General features: G+C 44.9%; 3 protein-coding genes across 10 annotated transcripts in view; all 3 read right to left on the bottom strand.

Annotated features, from left to right (window-relative positions):
- Positions 1-21,795, bottom strand: part of HOXB3 (homeobox B3) — a 53,867-nt gene that overhangs the window by 22,006 nt on the left and 10,066 nt on the right. For 6 of the 8 annotated variants that reach the window (XM_080564682.1, XM_080564684.1, XM_080564685.1 and 3 more), the window contains exon 1: positions 15,930-17,131. The exons of the other annotated variants lie outside the window; for them this stretch is intronic. The gene's annotated coding sequence lies outside the window, so the exon portion shown is untranslated. Of the gene's footprint in view, positions 1-15,929; positions 17,132-21,795 lie in introns of those variants that run through there. 8 annotated transcript variants of the gene reach the window in all.
- On the bottom strand, positions 248-3,087 carry HOXB4 (homeobox B4). Its single transcript, XM_080564693.1, has 2 exons — positions 2,519-3,087; positions 248-1,741 (listed from the first exon to the last, which is right to left on the bottom strand). The coding sequence occupies exons 1-2, from the start codon at positions 2,937-2,939 to the stop codon at positions 1,425-1,427; spliced, it is 738 nt and encodes a 245-aa protein (XP_080420819.1). The 5' UTR covers positions 2,940-3,087; the 3' UTR covers positions 248-1,424.
- On the bottom strand, positions 17,281-20,156 carry HOXB5 (homeobox B5). Its single transcript, XM_080564691.1, has 2 exons — positions 19,340-20,156; positions 17,281-18,434 (listed from the first exon to the last, which is right to left on the bottom strand). Exons 1-2 carry the CDS (start codon positions 19,884-19,886, stop codon positions 18,187-18,189), a joined length of 795 nt encoding a protein of 264 aa, XP_080420817.1. The 5' UTR covers positions 19,887-20,156; the 3' UTR covers positions 17,281-18,186.

The raw sequence follows: 21,795 nt of genomic DNA, 5'->3' as shown, positions 1-21,795 counted from the left end.
AGTTTGGGAAGAGCATATTAATATATGCTTAGAACAAATAAATCATAATATGTAAGTCTTAGCAGTACTTAAGGCTGATATACCCTATAGTCAAACATCTTTTGTTTTCATTAGGGAGTTGAGGCTGTGCACTGACAACAGAAATCCCTGTAAAAACAATAATGTGTTTTCAAATTAATTTTTTAAATAGCTTTTTTTTTCCTAACCAAAACGAAAAGATCCCCCCCAAAAAACACACAGGATCAGATTCACAATGAAAAAAATTTATTTTCAATTGCGTGGTTTTTTTGTGTTGTTTTTTTTTTTTGTGGTTTTTTTTTTGGCTTTTCTCTTCTATTTACACTTAATCTGGACATCACGAAGGACAAAAGGAGGTAATCGAGGCGGCCAGGCGGGCAGGGCAGGATGGCAGCGGAGTCCTCACCAGAACCCCTGTATCCCCCATTGCTCACCCGAAGAGAGGCGACCCCTCACCGCTCTGTCTGTAGTTCACATTCTCAGTACGAAAATGGGCTAGAGAATGGGAGAGGGGCTCTTTCCCCCGCAGGAAACCCTCCTCTCCCCATCATCCGGGGCTGCGGGGCTGGATTCAGGTGCCACTGCTTATCACCAAGTTTCAAAACTCCATACCTTGCTTCCCCCTCTGCCTCTCCTCCCCCCCCCCCCCAAGTCTTACAAGTGAAGTAATTAACTTGCTGGACTCAAAAAATGGCGGCGGGGGGGGGGGGTGTCCTATATAAGTGGCCGTTCTCGTGTGGTTTTTTTTGTCTACCACCCACTTGACCTATTTTTGCGTTTTTTCAGCCCCCTGCCCCCGCGCTGCACCACGGCCGGGAGCTGCCCGCGGTCAGTGGAAGGCGCGGAGCAGCCGGCTGGTGCTGCTGCGGCTGCGGCTTTGGGGCTTCGATCAACCGCAGAGCTGTGCTAAAACCGCCGCCGCTTTGCGATGTCTGGATAGAAACTTTCGATTACTGTGGCTGGTAGGCGAAAAAAGAAAAAAAGAGAAAAAGGAGGAAAAAAGACGGGGGGGGGGGGGGGGGAGGTCCAGTTCGTCTTGAAGAAACTGAGCCTCATTTATTAAAGTGAACGCTGGTTGTCGAGGTAATAGCAGACATAAGGTCCATCCTTTGTACGGGAGAGTAAACATGACAAATGGGGCAGAGCTTGGCGTGATTAAAGATGAAACAAGGATCCATCTTAGCCAAATCTGAAAACTACTATCTGCAGCCTCCTTCTAATGGAAGAGGTGCCCAACAGCACGGCTCTGCTTTGTTGTAGCTGAGTCTCTCTCTGTTCCCCCTATAAATAAAGAGCACCCTTCCTTCCCTCGCTTCTTGTAGCATTAAAAAAGAATATCATGTGTTCCCTACACACACACACAAACTCACACCCACAAGCACACACTCCATCCATACAACGAATAGTTATAGGCTGGTGGCTGGTCCACTGGATCGGACTTGAGAACCTCCTTGTGGGATCTGCAGGCTTGCGGAGGAGGTGGAAGGGTTAGACCTGATCTTGGTATTTGGTAACTTGTGATCTTTTTTCCATTTCATCCTCCTGTTCTGGAACCAGATTTTGATCTGGCGCTCGGAGAGGCAGAGGGAGTGGGCGATCTCGACCCTCCGTCTCCGGGTGAGATAGCGGTTATAGTGAAATTCCTTCTCCAGCTCCAGGACTTGCTGCCTGGTGTAGGCTGTGCGGGAGCGTTTCGGTTCCCCTCCTGAATAATTGGGGTTTACTGAACAAACACAAAGGAGGGGAAAAAAAAAAAAAGAGCAGAAGAATTACTGAGCTGTTCCTTTAATGTTTCCTTCCCCCCCCTTCCCTCCCCCCCCCCCCAAAAAAAAAAAAGCATTGCATATTCTTTTGTCGGGGGAAATACTCAAAAAAAAAAAAAAAGCAGCACCGCGAACTTAAAAATATACCCAGAGCCTATCTCCAAATCTCCACCTCCATCCTCGTTGCTTGACGTGTATTCCTGTCTAAACGTTTTTATAAGGTCCCCTAGACACATTTTCCATGCCCTCTACATGTGTATACACTCATATATACACACCACTACTTGAGCATCACTCTATTATCCCCAAATCTTTCAAGTTTTCCCCTACACACATGCACACAGACAAGCACACACGCTCCTTTTTATTAAATATCGCACACGAGCGCTCACATTCACACAAAGAAAAAAAAAAGAAATAAAAGGAAGGGAAAATAGTAAAAGTTTACTCAACCCGCTACTTAAATACAAATTACGAAAACATAAAACTTAACTTATGAAGATTCAACAGCCATAAAAAAGTAGCCTGTAAGAAATTGGAGGAGGATGGTAACAGAGACTTCAAAGGCACATGGCCAAGCAGAGCAATAAAAATTTATGGAGGATGTAATTATACCGCTCTGCAAACAGGCGATCGTAAATCTCCACGAATGGTTATTTTACAACTGGTGCAATAAGATTTCTACAAGACTTTGAGGTGCTACTTAGTATAAAGCAAAGCCACTTTAGTTCACTTACCCGTGCTTACATGGACTTTTTTCATCCAGGGGTAAACTACCGGCTCTTTGCAAGAGGAATTGGAAGGGCTTTGGTTCAGAGAGTTTTGGCTGCAGGAGGGTGGTGGGCTGGGGGTGACCGGCTCGCAGGGATGGTTTGGCTCAGAGAGGTGGCTCTGCAGTCCGGCAGGAGGATGGACATGACCCCGGGGGGATAACACCGCTGCTTGGTGGCCGGAGCTCTGACAGGACGAGTAGAGCTGCTCGTTGCAGGCTGACCGCGGCTGGTACATCGCTTCATGTTGGAAAGTGCTCTCTCGCCTCTGGCTGCTGTAATATTCCGGCGAGTGATTGGGAAGGTAATCGCTGTGGGAATACTCTTCACAGGGTGGGAACTTGGGGTCCACATAGTTGGAGTTGATCAAAAACGAGCTCATGGCCATTAATTTCTTAGAATTGCACACACGCAAAATATATATATATATATCCTAAAATTTATTCCTGTCCCCCCCTTTACTCGTTTTCCTGTTTCGTGAAACCCTCCTACTTACTGTCAAGTGAACAAAGTTGGAGTCCATGTGACAGCACGGGCCAATGGCGATGTGGCCTGCGATCCCCGGATAAGGAAATCTGCCCAGCACGGGCTCTCCCGGGGCCCGGAGCATCCCCGGGGAGGCGGCCGGGGGCGCCCGCTCCCCTCCGGCTGCCCCGGCCCCGGCCCCGGCGCCGCCGGGCCCCGCCGGCCCCCGCCGGCCCCGGACTCGGCAGCGCCCCGCGGGCGAGAACCGACCCCCCCGGCCCACACCCCTCGGGGGTGTGTCCTGGCTCGGGGCGGGGGTGGCCGGGGGAAGGGGGTGGAAAACAAACAAAAAAAATTACCCCAAAAGAAAAAAAAAAAAGAGAGAGAGAGAGGGCAAAAGTATTTTCAAGTGTTTGGGGGCTGCCGCTCACAATCGCTGCCCCAGCACATGATCCATGGCGGTCCCTCCGGGTGGTGCTTGCATCTCATTCCTTGCTAAGGTGATGCGGGAAGGGACATTGCGCCCCGAGCCTGGCAGAGATGAATAGGGCTTGTTTGGAATCGATAGGAAATTCATCAGCTAATTCGGAGTACCCACTCTCCTAAATCACATTTAGCTCTGGTATAAGATTGACTGTTTCCCACGCACCGATGGAAAAGGAGCCCGTTCTCCAAGCAAGAAATCAAGGACTTGATGAACAATTACAAAAGACAACTAACCTAAGTCCTAATGCATCTTCGCCTTGCCCTTCTTGTAATAAAGACGCGTTAAAGGACAGAGCAAATCAGCAGCCTTTCAAAAGCCGCCCCTAAATCCTCAATTTCGTGTTTAAATCTGAAACACGCAATAAGCTCGTCACAAGCAGCAGGAAGGATAGCAGTAGGTTTTGTTTGTTTGTTTGTTATTCGGCGTCAGTTCTGAGATTACACAAACTAAAGCAGTAGTGGGAATCTCGTAGCTCAAATCGCAGTAATAACGCCCCAGCTCTCCCCCCGCCACCCCCTTCTGCCTTTGCAACTCAGATTTGATCTGGAAGTGATGATAAAGTTTATCATAGGAGCTCTGGAGTTGAGCTAAGGTCAAATCCAAAGTATTTATTTTCAGCCATAAAACCACTTTCTGGTTAAGACCTTGTTTTCACCCTTTTATTTAGTGCTCTGGGGGTGTGGGTAGCTTTTTTTTTTTAATGCCTTCTGGGATTGTGACCTGTAGTGTTTGTGTCAACTACATATTCCCCTAGATACGAATTTGTGACCCAACTTCCTTTACACAAATTCGGATCTACAGGGTACATATAGAAGACAGATGAATCCTCTTTGGTCAGAGATCTTCTACTTCGCCTACTGTCATAATTATCTTCCGGGGAAGGGGGGAGGGAGGAAGGTTAAAGTTTTGTAACTCGAGAGATCAAGAATTAATCTATAGATAAAGATGGTTAAAAGATTCACTCTTCAGAGGAAAGACAATTAATTGAAGCATTAACTCACTATCCGAATAGCTGATACTAGATCAGAAAATCTAGAACTTTTCTGCCTTCTCATCTGTATCTTATGCACTGATTTACCGCTTTGCTAAAAAAATAATATCTTGGACTATGTAAGTATGGACACACAATGAGTCTCGAATACAAATAATCGTACTTTAAAATTTAAATGCCATAGCTCCGTCCCCCTCAGCCCAGATACCCTCGTAATTATTCTCTGATACTCAGTACAAAGATTTCATCCATTTTTCGTTCTTGAAGGTCAAACAAGGTTTTGGGTTGTGTGCGTGTGCGGATAGATTATACACACACACACACACACACAAAAAGGAAAGAAAGAAACGGATGAAAAGAAATACAGAATGTAAAGGCAGATGGGACGACAGTTTTTTTTTTTTTTAATGGCAGGCAATTCTTTTTACAACCCGAGAAAAAGATCAAAGGCACTTCATTTCCGAAAAAGGATATAAAGCAATAAAATATTCATACTGTCTAGGTAATGAAGCTTCATTCGGAACTAATGAGGGTAGCATCATGTTGAGATTTCGTTTAAAATTACAGTTGCCGAAGAGATTAAAGGTATAGCATGCTCCCCCTTTTTAATATTTTTTTCTTATTTCAAAAGGGAAAGCACATTTTTAGTCAACTATCGCCCGAATTAATTGCAGTTAAATGCCATAGAGATACTATCGGAGAAACGCTGCGTTTCTCACACAAACTACCACTACGAAAAATATCTGAAATATATTTCAAAAATACCCCCATTTTTTCAAAAACCCAATTACGACCAAGAATCAGTGTCCCGTAGTATTTATGGGACACATGATGCCCTAATATTTTTCAGGTACTTTAAGGTGAATAATCGGTTTTCTTGATAAAACGTATAATTCCCAGATAAACGAACCCATATTTTAAGAACTAAGTACAAACTTACATGGGACAATCCCAAACCATTTCACACACACACCCACACACGCAAACAAAACAAGTTTCGTTCAAAAGAAGCAGAGAAAATTGATTTTTGTGCAACACTGAGAGTTTCCAACCTCCTCGAACACACCAGCACATACACTTTGCTGGGGAGCAGGTAGCAACTCTAAAATTTACCTTCCGCTCTAAAACCTGTCTTAAAAGTAAGAAGCCAAATCAAATATGCTTGTAGAACTCGTAGATGGTTGCCATAAAACAATTCTATAGAACAAATCCCATTAGAGTTCCTTTTCTCTTAAATTTTATTCATCATTTCCAATTCCTCTCTGATTTATTTTATTTTATTTCCTTGCAGCCAGTACCGTAGCGATCTCCTAACCGCGGATAGGAGCCTGAATAGAAATAACTAGGCCTTTTCCATATTTTAACCCCCTCCCACACTCTTCCAAAAAAAAAATAATCCGTTTTAATTTTCCTTTCCCATGACAAAATGGGTTTGGCGCTAGCAAACCAGCACCCCTAGCGTCTACCAGAAATCTTCTCCCCACACACCTCCAAGAAATCTCACACTCGCCGCTTGTGATCCAAAACTAAAAAGACACCCCTCGCCCCCCCGCACACCTTTCTCCCTTTCACCGCGAAACCGCCCCACGTTGCGGAAGTTTCTCACGGCAGATTTCGCCTGGGCTCTTTACCATTTCAAAGCAGACTCAGCCGGGGGGGCTGGTGGTGTTCCCCAGCCCCCCCCCCCCCCCCCCGACCTGCTACCCCACAAAGGAGGCGGGGGGAGACCCCCAGCCCTCCCCAAAAGCCTCCCGAAGGCACCTGCCAGCGCAGGGGGTTATTAAACCGCTCCCGCTCCTTACAAATGCACTCCTGCAGCTGAGCGGCTCTTTTGTCGCCTCTCCTTCCTCTACCCCCGAAGAGGGGGCACTAAGCGGGAGTTGCCCCCCGGTGGGTGCGGACCCCGCTCCCAGCCCGGCCGCACCGCCCAGGTGTAACGCCGCCGGCGGTACCTACCTTGGCCAAACGTGGGGTCTTTCCTCTGAGTAATCCCCGAGGGGGTTAGGACGCTCCCTCAAAAGTTGGTAAGGCTTTGCAGGCGGAATCAGACCGAAATCCCCTAAAACCTCGCCCCCCCACCCCAGAACCCCGACCCGGTCCAGCCTGGGCTATTCTGGTCTCTCTCCCCCGTGTTGCCTTTTCAATGAGATTATTTCTCGATAAGAACACTAATATCTCTCTCTCTTCTTCTTCTTTTTTTTTTTTTTTTCGGTCGGGTTTGTTGGTGCCCCCTCCCCCCGCCCCCACTATACACCACCATTGTCCCCGCAGGCGAGCGGAACTGCTCCTGGCAGCGCCAGGAGGCCCTCTGAGCATTTTGGGGTGGGAAACCCGCAAGTTTTGGTATTAATCTCATAGTTTGTCAGTCTTTGTTAAACAGCGAGGCGTGTCCGCGGCGCGGCGGCCGCCGAGAGCCGCACTGACCCGCGCTTCACCCCGCGCCGCTCCGCGCCCCCGCGCAGCGCAGCCCGGCCCGGCCCAGCCCCGCGCCGCTCCGCGCCCGGCTCCGCGCTCCCCTCTCCGCGCTGCCCGCGTCTTCTGGCTCGGGCTGCGTTTAGGTATTTTTCGGCTTCTGTTCCCCCCGCAGAGCCAGTTGCCAGTTGCCCCCCCCCCCCCCCCCCGGGGAGCGCAGCCCGCGGCTTCGTGCCTTACGCCGGTCTCTCTCCCGAGGAGCTTCCCTAGCGCCCGACTTTTCGCATCCCGCAGCCGGGGTGCGCGGTGCGCCGAGCAGGGTGAGGGGGAATCAGCCCACACCTGCCTCGCGACGGGAGCACCAACATTTAAGCCGTGCGTGTTTCCCAGTCAGCCTCGTGTATCTTTCTATTACTAACGCCGCTTCGTTGTTACTAATTATGATTGTGATTTCACTAATGGTGTGCAACATTTAAAAGTCGTGAAGGGACGGGGGTTAACGCCGTGTGCGCGGGGAGTGGGGCTCCTCGGCGAGGGGCTGGGGGCAGTTCACCGTTTATCTCCGCATTTACACCGCCAGTTCCAACCCCGCGTTTCTCACCGTGATAAAGAGGTCATTTGAAAAGTAAATCGGGATTTAAAAGCACATTCAGCTGATTGTCTGGCAGGGAAGGAAAAAAAAAAAAAGAAAAAAAAAAAGAAAGAAAACTCAATCTGAATTGTGTTTGCAGCGCCTGTCTGGCACTTAGAGACCCTCACCCCCGGGCCAGACCGAGTCTGTCCAGAGCAAAGGAGATAAATTAGAAATATTCTTGAAAACGATACCTTTAATTTCCTCCCTCTCTACTCCCCTCCTTCCCTCGCGCTCTCTCTTTACGTCCCTCCAAACGAACCCACTTCAAAAGAACACGCAGACTCGTATTCCTAAATTGAAAGTTAAACGTTATGATGTAGGAGTGAATATTACAAGGAAAGTTGGGAGGTGATTTTTATTGCCGTGAAATTATACCTGCTTGTTTTAATATTCCGAAAACAAATGGCTTTTACTATCCATTACCTGTTCTATAAACCTGAAGTAGAAATGACTGTTCTAGAGAGATAAGTATAGTAATTACAAGGGCGAAGAGATGGATTACCCAAGTTGCAACTAAACGGTAGCCCTTATATAGTGATATTTTATAAATACCAAGCAAATTCATGGCAATTAATTAAACCCGAGCCTTATCACGCGAAACAAAACGCTTTACGTTCTCTCGAATTTCACCTACTCTATGAATATATCGGCATCGGGAAAGCAAATGAATTTTCCAGAACGCCTTTCCCAGGGCTCTAATATTCTCCCTTTCTCTTCCAAGAAAAATGACCCTTGTTTTAAGTATTTAGTCACTGAAAATATTTAAAAGCCAAGGGGGTGTGGGGGGGAAGCAAATTTGCAGGGCTTTTTTTTTTTTTTTTTTTTTTTCCAGAAGAGTTTGCCTTGCTTCGACTGTTTGCTTAAGAAGCTATTGAAAAGACCGGTCCCAGTGCAAATAATATTTAGAGTTTGGAAGGTTCGAAGTCTGGCAGTGTAGAAATAACTTTGAAATGCCAAGGGAAATATTTATTATATCAGTTCGTTAAACTGTTGTAATGACCAGAGTGGAGTCACATTTCCAGGAAGAAATATAAAACATTTCATTCAAATTCCGACAGAAAGTGTGCTGCAAAACAAAATTAGCTACTTTAACTGGACCAAGTGACGAAATTGAAAGAGACTTTAATACATTCGTTGAACATTTTAAGTCATCAGTCCACTGATTTCGCCTATATATAATTACTATAGATTTCATGCGATTAAGGTAGAAATCCAAACAGTAAAGTATTTTTTTTCTTTATGTTATTTCTTTTTTTTCTTTTTCTTTTTTCTTTTTTTTCCATGAGCATTGCACTCATACCGACTACATATTAAAAAATGTGTGGCTCTTGGTCTTGGAAGCCCGGGGGAGGAGGTAGACAGGCACCTTTCCAAGTATTTTGGAAATGCTTCCAAGGAAAAATGTTAGAACACATTTTCACCAAACGTGTCAGACTTTTTTTTTCTGTATAATTTAAGGCCTCTCCAAACAAAATTGACTCTGGAATGAAAATTATTTTTTAACTGCTCGCGTTAATATCCTATAGGGACCTCCACGTAATTGGATTTAATAAATGCATTTCCCCTTATATTCTGTTAATTTGACTCCAAATAGCGTTTCAGGGGTTATCTTAGAAAAATACTAGGAAGACGCTTGACGTTTCCTCACGGGAGACCCAAATCAATCTACCTTATTTTCTATCAACATCCCACCCCAAACCCTGCAGACCTCTTTCCTGCCTCTCCAGCTTGCAGCTGAAGGTCTCTCCTACCTCGCTATCATATTCTCCCATCTCTGCCCATAAGCAGAGACTCTTCCTCCCACCTCGCCCCCCTCCCCGCTTTCTTTCTTTCTTTATTTTCTTTTTTTTTTCTTTTTCTTTTTTTTTTTTTCACACTGACATCAGTCTATCTGGGTTATACACAAGACTGAGTCACGCACAGTGTAAACTTTTGACCCTCAACTTTTTGACCCCTCGAGCTATAATGCTGTACAAGACCCCCAAGACCAGAGTTAACTTATACGTCTCTACAAACTAATGGCCCACCGATTTCCCTGTTTTATTTATTTTGTTTCGTGAATTCTCTTTCCGGGGGGAACAAATATTAAATAATTTCAGAGTTCTGCAAACATTAGATCTTTATCTCCAGATCACCCAGTGCTGCCTTAAACAGCTGGAATTCTCCTTCCTCCCCCCCCCCCCCCTTTTTTTTAGAAGAGCAGGAGAAAAAAATATCCCCTTAGCCACAACTGGATTCACCTCACTTTGAATTGTTTTTCTCGCATTTGGCATTTCAGCTAGGTGAGTTGTTACTGCAGTAAATAGCCTGGATGGTTTTGTTTTGTTTCGTTTTGGTTTGGTTTGGGGGGAAAGAAGGGGGGTGCTGCCGTGATTATTTTTGGAGCACCGGAGCTCTCGGGGACGAGCAGCGCCGTGGCCGCCCGAAGGGAGCCAGAGGCCGGCGGGAGGCGGCGGCGCTGCCGCTCCCGGCCTGGCCCGGCCCGGCCCGGCCCGGCCCGGCCCGGTGGCGCCGAGCAAGCCCCGATCCGGCCTCGGCCCTCCTGGCAGTGAACTTGGTCTGAAGCGAGCTCTGCTGGCTGCTTGAGGACGTTACAGGCGAGGCGCTTGCTCCAAATCCGCCGTCCCGGGTTGGCCTTTCGCCCCGCTCTGCTCGGTCCCTGGGCTCCCACCCGCGCCGGTTGTGCAGAACATCCCTGCCTAAACAGACCCGTGATTTGCCACCGAGCAAACCTCCTCTTCACAAATCCTAACGCGGTAATTTGTTTTGACTTGAAGGGTATATATGTATGTGTATATATATATATACGTACACATACGTACACATGTTAAAAAGAGATAAATCAAAGGGAAAAAAAGCCTCATACAAGTCTTATTCTTTCAACGCTCGCTGTCAAAATAGTTTCTTTTTAAAGCTATTTAGGGTAACAGAACACGGGAAAACTACGCTGGGTGGACACCTCTCAAGTTAAGTTATCAGCCTCTTTCCAAATATCATTTATTTAAGTTCAGGACAGAAAATGTGGGGGAAATCAGCTCAGATACCGAAATAGCCACGGCCTGAAAGAAAATTTCATTCTTAAATCCATTCTAGGAATGGAAAGAGACTCCCAAAGGAGGAGCCAAACCCCATAGAAGTCCTCTTCGTGTTCCCTGATTGCAGAAAGACCTTTATCAAGAGGGGGAAATAAAGGACAATTTCTCAGACTGAAATTTAGCAGCGGGGGAGAGAAAGGGGTTTGGGAAGCGGACCTGGAGGGAAAGAACTGTCTTTCCCTTCCTGGGGAGGTAATGGCATGTGTGTAGAATGGAGTAGTTTCAATGACTTTAAATAGAATGAAATACAAGAATTACAGCCCGAACAGTGCAATTTCTAGACCCTGCCGCCAGCACATCCCCACTAAGGCAAATAAGGAACCACAGCCTTCCAACCTTCATCTCTGTGGCAAAAGGGGGGGGGAAGCTGGGGGTGGGACTGGGAGGGGGGGAGAGGGAATAGTAAAGGAGATCCCTTTAGCTTCTCAAAAACATAATCACCACGTTATAGTTGTGTGTCTGTATTGGAGCAATATGAACCACATCCATTCCTTCTTCAGCTCTCCTCCTCTTGCTGTGAGTCACCACCACACACGGGCAGTGGGACTTGGCAAATTGAGAGAGTGAGGGAGGGGGAGAGGGTGAGGCAGAAGAAAGAAATAGAGAGAAAAAGAGAGAAAGAGAGAGAGAGAAAGAGAGAGAAAGAGAGAGAGAGAGAGAAAGAAAGAAAGGAAGAAAAGAAAGAAAGAAAGAAAGAAAGAAAGAAAGAAAGAAAGAAAGAAAGAAAGAAAGAAAGAAAGAAAGAGAAAGAAAGATAAAGAAAAGAAAGAAAGAAAGAAAGAAAGAAAGAAAGAAAGAAAGAAAGAAAGAAAGAAAGAAAGAGAAAGAAAGAAAGAAAGAAAGAAAGAAAGAAAGAAAGAAAGAAAGAAAGAAAGAAAGAAAGAAAGAAAGAAAGAAAGAAAGAAAGAAAGAAAGAAAAGAGAAAGAAAGAAAGAAAGAAAGAAAGAAAGAAAGAAAGAAAGAAAGAAAGAAAGAAAGAAAGAAAGAAAGAAAGAAAGAAAGAAAGAAAGAAAGAAAGAAAGAAAAAGAAAGAAGAGAGAGAAAAAGCCGTGGAGCTCATGTTTTCCTTAAAAAGGTGACCCAGCAGACCCCGGGGTCTGTGCGAGCAAGAAGTGTTGTGTTGTGATCCGATGTTCACCCTCTCCTCCGAGAGAGGAGCTGGGGCTGTACAAGTCTGCTGACCTCGGAATGATCCCTCTTGCCTATGAATTATTGATGAGATATGAGCTCTGATTTCTCCTTTCAGTATGCAAACCCCATTATACTGTTAAAATGGCGATTTAATCGTTTAGAATAGCTTCGCTTTTTTCCAACTCATTTGTGCCCCTTCCTTTTCATTTAATTCTCTTAATTAAATCCTTTAACAGATTTTAATCACTTTTTGTTGAATAAAATAAGACATCATACACATCTGTAACTAGGTTACCTTGGCAAAGTTTGTTTTTGGTGGGGTTTCTTTGTTTTGGTTTTGCTTTTAATTTGACCTGCATGGTTTCTTGTTTGAATTTTTAAAACCTGGGTGTAAGTGAATTTTATTTTGTGTCCTGCCATACACAGAGAACAAAGAAGGCCTGAAAGTAACAAATATTTTAAGTAATAAAACAAAAAGTAATAAAAACAAATAAACCATGACATTCAAGATGGCCTGACAATGGCATTGTAATATTGAGCTGGCTTTTACATCAAAGTGCTCGCCAAGCCTCCCTGTGCCACTCACAAACACACAAACACATTTTCCCCCATTTATTGCAGAACAAACCTGGGAATAAAATGGGTGTTTTACAGGTGAAATTTCATCTTTTTCGTTCCTGAGCACAGCTGCCCCTCAGCAACAGCCTGGGCATTAGGGTCCCTCACTTGCCCTGGCACAAGGCCCTGGGGGACAGAGCACAGCCTGTGCATGCCCCAAAAGTAAACGACTTTGTAATTAATACAGATGTTCAGCTTGGCTCTTTCAGTCTGCAGAGCCGGTGGTGGCTCTTGGGTGAGAAATTACTGCTTTGGGGTTTGGCTTCCCCCCACCCCCCAAAGAATTAGAGAAGCTTAGACACTGTTTACTAAATGAAATAGGAAACCTCCAGGGAAGAAGAAAGGCTAAAGAGACATGTCAGAGAAAAAAAGAAAAAAAAAAAAAGAGGCAAATGTGAACATGGTTGTATCCATTTTTAATAAGCCAGACTCCCAAGCTGCTGTGGCACAGGTGAGCTGATGAGGAGGCTCCTCAAGGCTTTGGGAGACTTTGCACATTTGATGCCAACAGACCCAATCTACCCAGGCCACCATCGGACTCAGTTTTGGAATGGTGGTAAATTAGAGGTTTTCCCAATGAACACACAGAGTAATCATAGGAAGATCTCCACGACTGCAGGTTTTAAAAAAGAAAGTCTATTTTCTTTCCTAAGCAGTAGCGATTTCCAAGATATCCTCCATAGTTATATACCCTGTATTAAGGCATTTTGTATTTATTCTTTCTTCTACAGCTACAGAAGAAGTAATTGTCCAAAGTCTGATGTATGCCATTAATGTGAGAGAAACGATACAAAGGAAAATCTCCGCCTACCTGCACGGTCAGAGCTCCTTTTTCCTGTTTATCTTCCTTATACTTCCTTTTCACCAGCAACAGGGAGATTTTTTTTTTCTTTCTTTAAAAGATGGGGGGAAGCCTGTGCTAAGTCTGTGATTCCTTCCAGGCTGTAAAATGGTAGCCAGTTATACTTCCCCATGCGTCACAAGAAGCTGGAGTTTAACAGACATAGACACACACAAACACCCCATCTTGTTAAAAAAAAAAAAAAAAAAGTATGCTACATGATGCAGGTAGAAAGCAGAGCTCATGAACAGAGAGAACAACATTTCATGTGAGTAATGGGAAGGAGAGGGAGGATGATATTGCTATGCCAGCAATAAAATCCAAGTCTTTTGCTGCAACGTAGGCCTGGTGCCATCCCTGTGTTCAGGCAGCTAAAATGAAGGGAGTGGCATAGGATTGCTGCTGGCATTACACGTTGTGACCCATACAGGCATCTCCTCCTTGCTGCAATGTCCTGTAGCTAAACTGCATTTCAAATTCCCTTTGGTCTGGCTATCTTGGTCTGTTTTTTCCCTTGAAATAACATGTTTTATGCACCAGGTGATTAGAAATGGTGATACTTGAGAGAAAAACATTGTTCCTAGTGTCATCTGGACTGGATTTGGAAGGAAAGTTTGCTTGCGACTATATAAGAGACAAATCCTTTGAGTGGAGAGGTGGGCATTGGACTTTAATGCATATGATGCATAAGGGAGATGTGGATGGATGGACAGTTATATGGATACATGGATGGATGAATTTTGGAAACACAGTGTTTGTGAGTACGTGTGCATTGAATGTATGGTTACATTTTCAGATATATATTAAGGGGAGGAGGTGTGTCACTTTTCCTGCCAAAATCACTAGTTTTCATATGAATTAGTCAAAATTATTTCTAGTTACCAGTACAGATCAGAAGGTTTAAGAATTACTAGGCCCACCACTTGGTCTAATCCCCAAACAATAACACACTTACCACAGTGAACCTTTTCTTCCAAGTGTTTCTAATGCCATGTAGACAAAATGTCTGTAGCCTGTCATGTCTGTGTGGCTAAATTCACATTTAAAGACCATTCACTGGAAAATCACTAGGATCTCATAAAATATCTTTATTATCAACTGAAAAAGAGGCATCCAGCTTGCACAGACGTTAAGGAGAGGCAGTTCAGAATAAACCCCAGACTGCTGAATAGGAAAGGTTTTCTGCATCCTGCTTCCCTTCTTTGAATTTCCAGCTTTTGCATTTAAGTTTACACGTTTTCAAGCAGACTCACTCAGGATTGTGCTGGCCACCCTCTAACTGGCCAGGAAAAAGCCAGAAGTTCAAATGATGATAGCGAAGATACAGGAGACACATGGAGCAGGACAGGGAAAACAGCCCGAGGAAGGAAAAGCAATCTACAAAGTGTGCGAAAGGGGGACATTCTGCTTTGTGTAAAAGAGACGGACATGTGTCCACCAAATGTTGTCTTACCGTAAAAATCCCCGCTAAAGAGGAAAAAAAAAAAAAGCCTGTGAATGCTCCAAATTCTAGAGTCTCCCTCCCCCCCCCCCCCACCTCTGTACCCCTGCTTTGAACTTTTTTTTTTTTTTTAAAGTAACGAGGAGGGGGATAGATGTGAGTTGGTTCAGGTGTTGTCCCTCACCTCTTCTGCAGATGTGGTGTTTTGGGTTTCAAAAAGAAACCCCTCCAGGTTTTTGCTCTATTTTGCTCCCTCTGCACGACTGCGGAGCTCTGGCCTTTGGCCGGAGCCGCGGGCTAGCACGAGGGCCACCTGAGCGCCCCTACCTATGTAGCAGGGGGAACCAGAGCCCATCACAGCCCTTTGCCTTTTTTACCTAAGCTCCGAGCGATGGCTGGCTCTGCTCTTCTGTCCTTCCCCGCTAACTTGTTTGTTTTTCCAAAGAAAAAGGCTGCTGCCTGCCTTTTCCATAACGATGTCACTTTCAGAGAGAGAAGCAAGCCTGTGACATACAGAGAGGGTCCGTACGCAAAATGCAGCCTCTCTGATTATTTTTTTGTAGCACTTCGAGACAGACTGGAGACATAACATCGGTCATTCAGTGTCTCCATATGGTAGAAACGAACTGCGGAAATGTGTGTTCATATTATTGGAAAAAAAAAAAAAAAACGAAACCCAAGAAAAAAAAAAGAAAGAAGAAAAAGAAAAGCTCAGGTGGAAGGGGGAATAAATCGGTCTCGACACAGGCCGAAAGCAAAAAGAAGTGCCCAAATTTCGTTGGCAAGCAGATTAAAAGAATTAAAATCAAAATGTGCTAACAACCTGAAGAGCACAGACATAATACAGCTAATTGAAATGCAAAAGCATAGACCAGATTTGTGTCTACTTGCGAGCATTATAAAACACACCAAATCACCTCCAATAAACAAGCAAGATCCTCTTTTACTTGGCGAAGGACAAAAACAAACTTTGTCTGAAGTACACGTCCCCCGGCAAAGATACGATGGAGTTCGCCTTGCAATTATAATGAATCTTTACATATTTTCTATTTCTCCCGGTTCCACAAAATTTACTGGCGGGCCTCGAAGCTGTGATGGAAATCTAATGCAATTTCAGCTCTCAGGAGGATAAGAATTAGGACCTTCTAAAAGTGAGAAATAAAACTAGGAAAGAGAGGCAGACCCTCTTTCCTCCCCACTCAGCGTTTTTCCATATAACCCCTTTAAAATAGTTTGAGCAGATAATATTTCAGAAGAACTTACTTTCAGGACTCCAGTCTATTGGCTCTCTGGACTGAAAACTGGACCCGCAAAACATGTTCCCTGCAATTGCAGCGTTTATCTCATCTGGAAAAGTGCTCACCCATAGCTGCCCCTTACAAGCCAAACCAAGCAGTTAAAGTGTCACTTAACATTCTAGAGAATGTGAAATATATTGTACATTGTCAACTCCCCAAAACCATAAAACTAACTTTATGGACCTCACGTGACTTTTGAGAGCCAGTGAGGGGTATCTGTCTGAGGTCTGGGCGATTTTTACGATCTAACTTCTAGATAAAACCCTATCCATTTGACATCTAAATGTCATACCCACTTTTGGTATAGTTTGCTATTGGTAAAAAAAAAAAAAATATCAAGGGAAGGCGAGCAAATGGTTTGGGATCTGACAGTCCACTTCACATTCCTCTCAAAATCACTTAAGAAGTACCTAAACAGTGGGAGATTAAGTTTGGTAAGTTTTAAGATCCAACTTTACTTGCTACGAACAAAAAGCCTAAGCTATATTGTAGAGATGTCAGTGGCGTTTTGCCAAATAGAGCGACTTTAAACTGGAGTATCTCGCGCCTTGTTAGATTCCCTAGGTAGCAAAATTGCAACATTTGCCATCTTTGATGATGTTAAATTATATGCAGCGAAAATGACTCGTTTTAGTGTCAGTAGTTACAGAGTTGTAATCTGTTATTTACGTGTTGAACCAGAGACTAGGATGTAAAATCAGTAAGCACAATAAACCGAGGACGAGAGGTAGAGGAAAGACTACAGTTCAGCAAAGAAATATTCTCTCTCTATATATACATACTATATATATAATAAATATATCTATACAAACACACAGATATATAATTCCATAGAACACAGGTTTATGTGTACGCATATACTGATGTAAATACCACTTGCTTTTAGAATGTTTGTGTGTGTGTATACCTATATCTATGTCTGACAAATCCTGAAATGCACGTAAATGTACTTGGGAAGAATTATGCCTTGTTACTGTAACTTGAAGTATTTTAAACTACTTTGTCTGATATGGTGCTGTAGCGGGGGTGGGGTGGGGGTGTCTGTGTTGTTTTTAGGGAAGCAGCGTCTGAGAAATGTGACAAGTTGTGTTTTCCGCGGAAGCTTTCCCGTGCGATGCCATGGCGTTGTGTGAGCGAACATTTCGTGCTGCCGGGCTGCGAGCTCCCCGAGAGCTGCCCAGGAGAGGCGAGGGCTGCAGCCCTGCTGGGATCTCCAGGCAGGCTGAGCTCCATGCCAGGCATGTCCCTGCTTTAGCACGTACTGCGGACTCCTTGCGCAAGCCTCAGAGGTTGGGTATAAAGTGCAACTGGGAGCCTTTGTGAGTAGGAGAAACGTTTATTTGACTTCAAGTAAAGCTACAAACAAATACAAAAAGCTTATTGGCAAAGTACTAACAGGCAGCTAGACATGACGGATGCCATTTTTACACATAACATTGCATTCACTCTGCCCACTACAAACTGTCTATTAGTCACATCAGAAATATTTCTAGTATTTACAAACATTTGAGCACTTTATCGTTGGTCCAATCTTATACATTTATATATTTTTTTTAATAATGAAGTTTACCCACGTCTAAGAGTACATCTCAGAATTAGCCTGGGACTAGAAATCCTGGCCTGAAGTTTGAACTAAAACACAGACTGGACAATTTTATGACAGAAAGTTACAAGAGTTTTTTTTTTTGTTCCTTCCCCCCTCTTTTTTTTTCTTTTTTTTTTCTTTTTTTTTTCCTTTTTTTTTGTTTGTTTTATTTTTCTTTCTGCGACTGTAGTGCAGGAACCCCCGATTTTAGCTTAGGCAGAGAAGAACTCACCCAAAAAGCAGTAAACTCAGGAAGGGGAAAAAGCAACAAATAAACAATTGTATCTGTTATCAATTTATAAATAAGTTATAACATTTAAAGGGCTCACGTAAACATGCTAGCTTTCCAGAAAGCATCAAGAGAGCACGGACACATACATTTATAAGAACAACAAGAGCATGAGGAGCATCTGGAAATAAAATTTAATTAAAAATAATAATAATTAAAAAAACACGACATGAACTCAGTCCTGGGATAACGGTACCACACGCGTTGTTTTAGAATAGCAACAACATGCTGAAAAGAAGGTGCCTCACTGTACAGTACTCCAAAACTAAGATCTGCTGAGCTTTATTTATTTATTTACTTATTTATTTAATCTTTCCTCTTCTTTCCTCGACATTCTTCCTCTATAATTTATGGCTGAAAGGCGCTGCCCGCAGAGGCTAAGCTCATGCTTTTCAGTTTATTATCCTTCTTCCATTTCATCCTCCTGTTCTGGAACCAGATTTTGATCTGCCTCTCGGAGAGGCAGAGAGCGTGAGCGATCTCTATTCTCCTCCTGCGGGTGAGATATCTATTGAAGTGGAATTCCTTTTCCAACTCCAGGGTCTGGTAGCGAGTGTACGCTGTCCTTGCCCTCTTACCGTCTGGTCCAGTCATGTCTGAATAACACGGACAACAACGGGTTTTTGATTTCTGTTTCAAGTCTTTCTGATAGGATTTTTACTATTAAGGTTATTTTTTAGTACCGAGGCAAAATATTCACCGTCTTCGAGCAATTAGGAACGCTGCTCTTTCCCAAAATAAGAGCCTCTCCCCCCCTCCCCCCCGGTCTCCCTCTCTTTCCCGCACACCCCCAGACACGTGTAAAAACCCCCACCTTTGGTCCCTTCAGAACTGACACCCGCAACTCAATATTCATAATTTAAATGAAGAACCGAGATTTTGAAATCGCCTTTTTTCGCCCTGCCTGGGTGTTTTTGTGCCTGCTTGCTGGGTCATCTGGTTTAATACTGCTTTCTTTTCTCCGGGAGAAAAAAGATAAAGGGTGGGGGGGGGGTGGTGGTGATGGTCCTCGCTGTTCCCCGTGCTCTGTATTTCACCGCAATTTTGGTTTTGTCAAGAGCAGATTGTCAAGAATACACCCAGCAAAATCAGAGAAGGAAAGGACTGAGAGACCCATCTGTGCATATAATGCCATTTTAATGGTCAATTCTTTCCTTTCTTCTGCCCCCCAAGGAACACCCCCTTCCCTCAATTTTTGTTTTACCTTCTCCCACCACATACATATAGCTACTAGCTTGAAACAAGCGCACATTTCGCGGCAAGAATAACGAAACTAAAATAAAATCTCCCCCCTCCAGGCGCCAGAGGCAGCTTTAAAGCCGTGATTAGAGCAAGAAATGCAAAAAGCAATAAATAGCTGTGTTTCTGATCAAAGCGTCTCCACCGAATAAAGGGAAGGAGAGAAAATAGGGAGTGGGGGGGAAAGGAAAGGGGGGGAAAAAGCGGGGTGTGAGAAAATAAACAACGACAACGACAACGACCGAAAAAGAAGTAGCTGTACCATGGCTAATGTGAAGTTTCCTCATCCAAGGGAATATCTGAGGTGCCTGCCCTTCTGTTGCTGCGGTGGAGGTTGCGATGGGCTCTGCCTGCGCTCGGGGGATGCTGCTGCTTATTGGAGTGCCCTCGTCGGCTCCCGAGGACGCGCTGGTCTCGTCTAGTTCTGTGAAATTTGTGTTGGTGCTGGCAGAAGTAGCTTGGTCGGAGGGGGACGGGGCGGGCTTGCCTCCATGGCTCTCGCTGTTGGAGCAGGGAAGGGAGTCGGGAGAAGATAAGGAGCAGCTAGACGCCTGTCTAAACCTGCTCTCCTGAGCTGGAGAAGGGAAACCGCGGGAGCTCTCCCCCACAGCCCCAAAGTGACTAGAAGAGGCTGAGCGGTTGATGCTAAGGTCCATCCCATTGTAGTTGTAGCCATAAGAGCTGGAATGCATGGTGCTTGAATCTCTGTAAGAACCGTTCATGGAACTGCTGGTCCCATAATTTAGTAACTGATAGTCGGGGCCATTTGGGTAGCGCCCTGAGAACGAGTTTACAAAGTAAGAGCTCATTTGGGTTATTTTGGAGGGCTTGATTTGTGGCTCGTGGTCGTTATAACCCTGTGCTTGACGATTTATGATGTATTAATGAATTATAGCAATGCACTGTACTTCGTTTTTGCTATGTATGCGGCCAAATATGGGGGGAGGGTGGGGGTGCGTTTGGGAATCACGTGCTTTTGTTGACCAGTCGTAAATTCTCACTGATGACCTCAAGAGGTAATTCATGCTCTATGGTTACAAATAATGACGATCGCGGAGTCGTTAGGCCCAAGTCGGTGCGCGGCGCCCCGAGTCCCCGGGCGCGCCGGCGCCGCGCTCGCCCCACCTTGGCGGAGCGCGCCACCTGCCGGCCGCGTGGGGGCGGCGCAGGCGGGGCCCCGGCCCGGCCCCGGCCCGGCCCCGGCCCCGGCCCCGGCCCTCGCTCGGGGTCCCCCGGCCCCGCTTTTTGCCTCTTCAAAAATCTGCGCAGCAGCAGGGGAGATCCTGCCGCGGCGAGCACGCCCGCGCTCTCCATGTGGCTCTTCTCGCCCCGCTCGTTCTCTTTATTAAACCGTTATTTCTTCCTTTGTAACAGCACTGCGGAAGTTTTAGAGGCAGCGAGGGGTGAGGCGTTAAATCGCTTTTAGGCCAGGCAGTCTTCTCCTTTGATATTTGAAGGGGGGCAATGCGAAGCTGCTACGGGGGAGCGCGGCCGTGCGTGTTTGTTTCCGAAGGCTTCGCCACTGCTCCGGGAGAAGTCGAGCTTCCTGGCACGCTGAGCGTGCTACAAGCGATGCAGTCGCACCGTAACTGGGGAGCGAAAAAAACGGGGAAAATGAGGAAAAAGGGCAGAGGAAGGAAGGTCCAGCCGGTGGAAATGGTTGACAACGTTGTATTTAGGACAATCTTGTTCCCGAGCGTTTCACGTCCTCTTTAACCACAGCATTGTGTTACGGTGCTGTTCCTTTCCATTTGCTAACCTGCAAGGAATATTGGGGAGCAAAAGCACTCTGAAATTGGTAAAAACGTTGTGAAAGGTCTGTGCGTTGTTAAGCATTACTTTTTCTTCTCGTTTTCTCTCTCCATTTTTTTTTCCAAGGCAGTTCAGGAATTTCATATGCTTGTCTGCAACTCATTGGAAATTATGCGCCATATTGAAAGTGACATATAATTATAATAATTACGGGCAATGAAAAGCGTGGCAATAATAGTAAATGTCCTACAGCTGTGAAGCTTCTGCATGAATTGATTTTAAAAGTGACTGACATTAAACCAGCTCGTGGCATGGGGGAATGCGTTCATACATAGGTATTTTTGTGGGCAGTGGGGATAGGGAGTAGAAGTAAGGAGGTACTGTTTCATAGCTTTCCTGCCCCGTGAAGCTTCAAAAAATCGTATCCACATTAGGCTGGTCTGGTTGCTTGCTTCCAGTCCTAAATCCCCAGCAGAAAAAGCACTTCCTTTTGTTTAATTACAAAACCCAATAAGAGTTTGCTATTTGCATGTACAAGGTTCCCTTTTGGCACAGAGCATTACCCACCCCACCCTGAGCAAAGTTAGAATATCAGAATCCACTAGTAGACTTAGTTTAGATTTTTTTTCTTTTCTTTTCCTCTTATTTTTTTTCCCATAAGTGAATGCTGTATTCCTGTAGCTGAGAAGTTATACGTTTCATAGGAAAAAAATCCCTTGAAATCTGGAGTATTTTGCAATACACTTCACTTTGATTCGGGGATGTGAAGTAAGGGACCAGATGTTTGAAAGATGCTAGGCAAATGTTAGGTATCTTTGGTAGATAAATGAGAGCATATTTTTGCCTGTTTCCTTGATTTATTATGTATATGGAGAGCATTTCGTCATAACTCTTTGTACTATAACAATAAAAAAGAGCTATACTAAAGCAGAATGTCAACGAGGAAATAATATTGGTGAAAGGTCT

This window comes from Anser brachyrhynchus (assembly GCF_964034855.1).
Source record: "Anser brachyrhynchus genome assembly, chromosome: 22".
Lineage (NCBI taxonomy): Eukaryota > Metazoa > Chordata > Aves > Anseriformes > Anatidae > Anser > Anser brachyrhynchus.
This window is presented reverse-complemented; position numbering and strand designations above follow the sequence as displayed.

What these genes read in the sequence shown, in the direction of transcription:
- HOXB4 (XM_080564693.1), bottom strand. Translation starts at nt 2,939, where the DNA reads ATGGCCATGAGCTCGTTTTTGATCAACTCCAACTATGTGGACCCCAAG. An exon ending in AAAAGTCCATGTAAGCACGG is followed by an intron (nt 1,742 to 2,518) that starts GTAAGTGAACTA and finishes GTGTTTGTTCAG; the next exon opens with TAAACCCCAATTATTCAGGA.
- HOXB5 (XM_080564691.1), bottom strand. Translation starts at nt 19,886, where the DNA reads ATGAGCTCTTACTTTGTAAACTCGTTCTCAGGGCGCTACCCAAATGGC. An exon ending in GAAACTTCACATTAGCCATG is followed by an intron (nt 18,435 to 19,339) that starts GTACAGCTACTT and finishes CGTGTTATTCAG; the next exon opens with ACATGACTGGACCAGACGGT.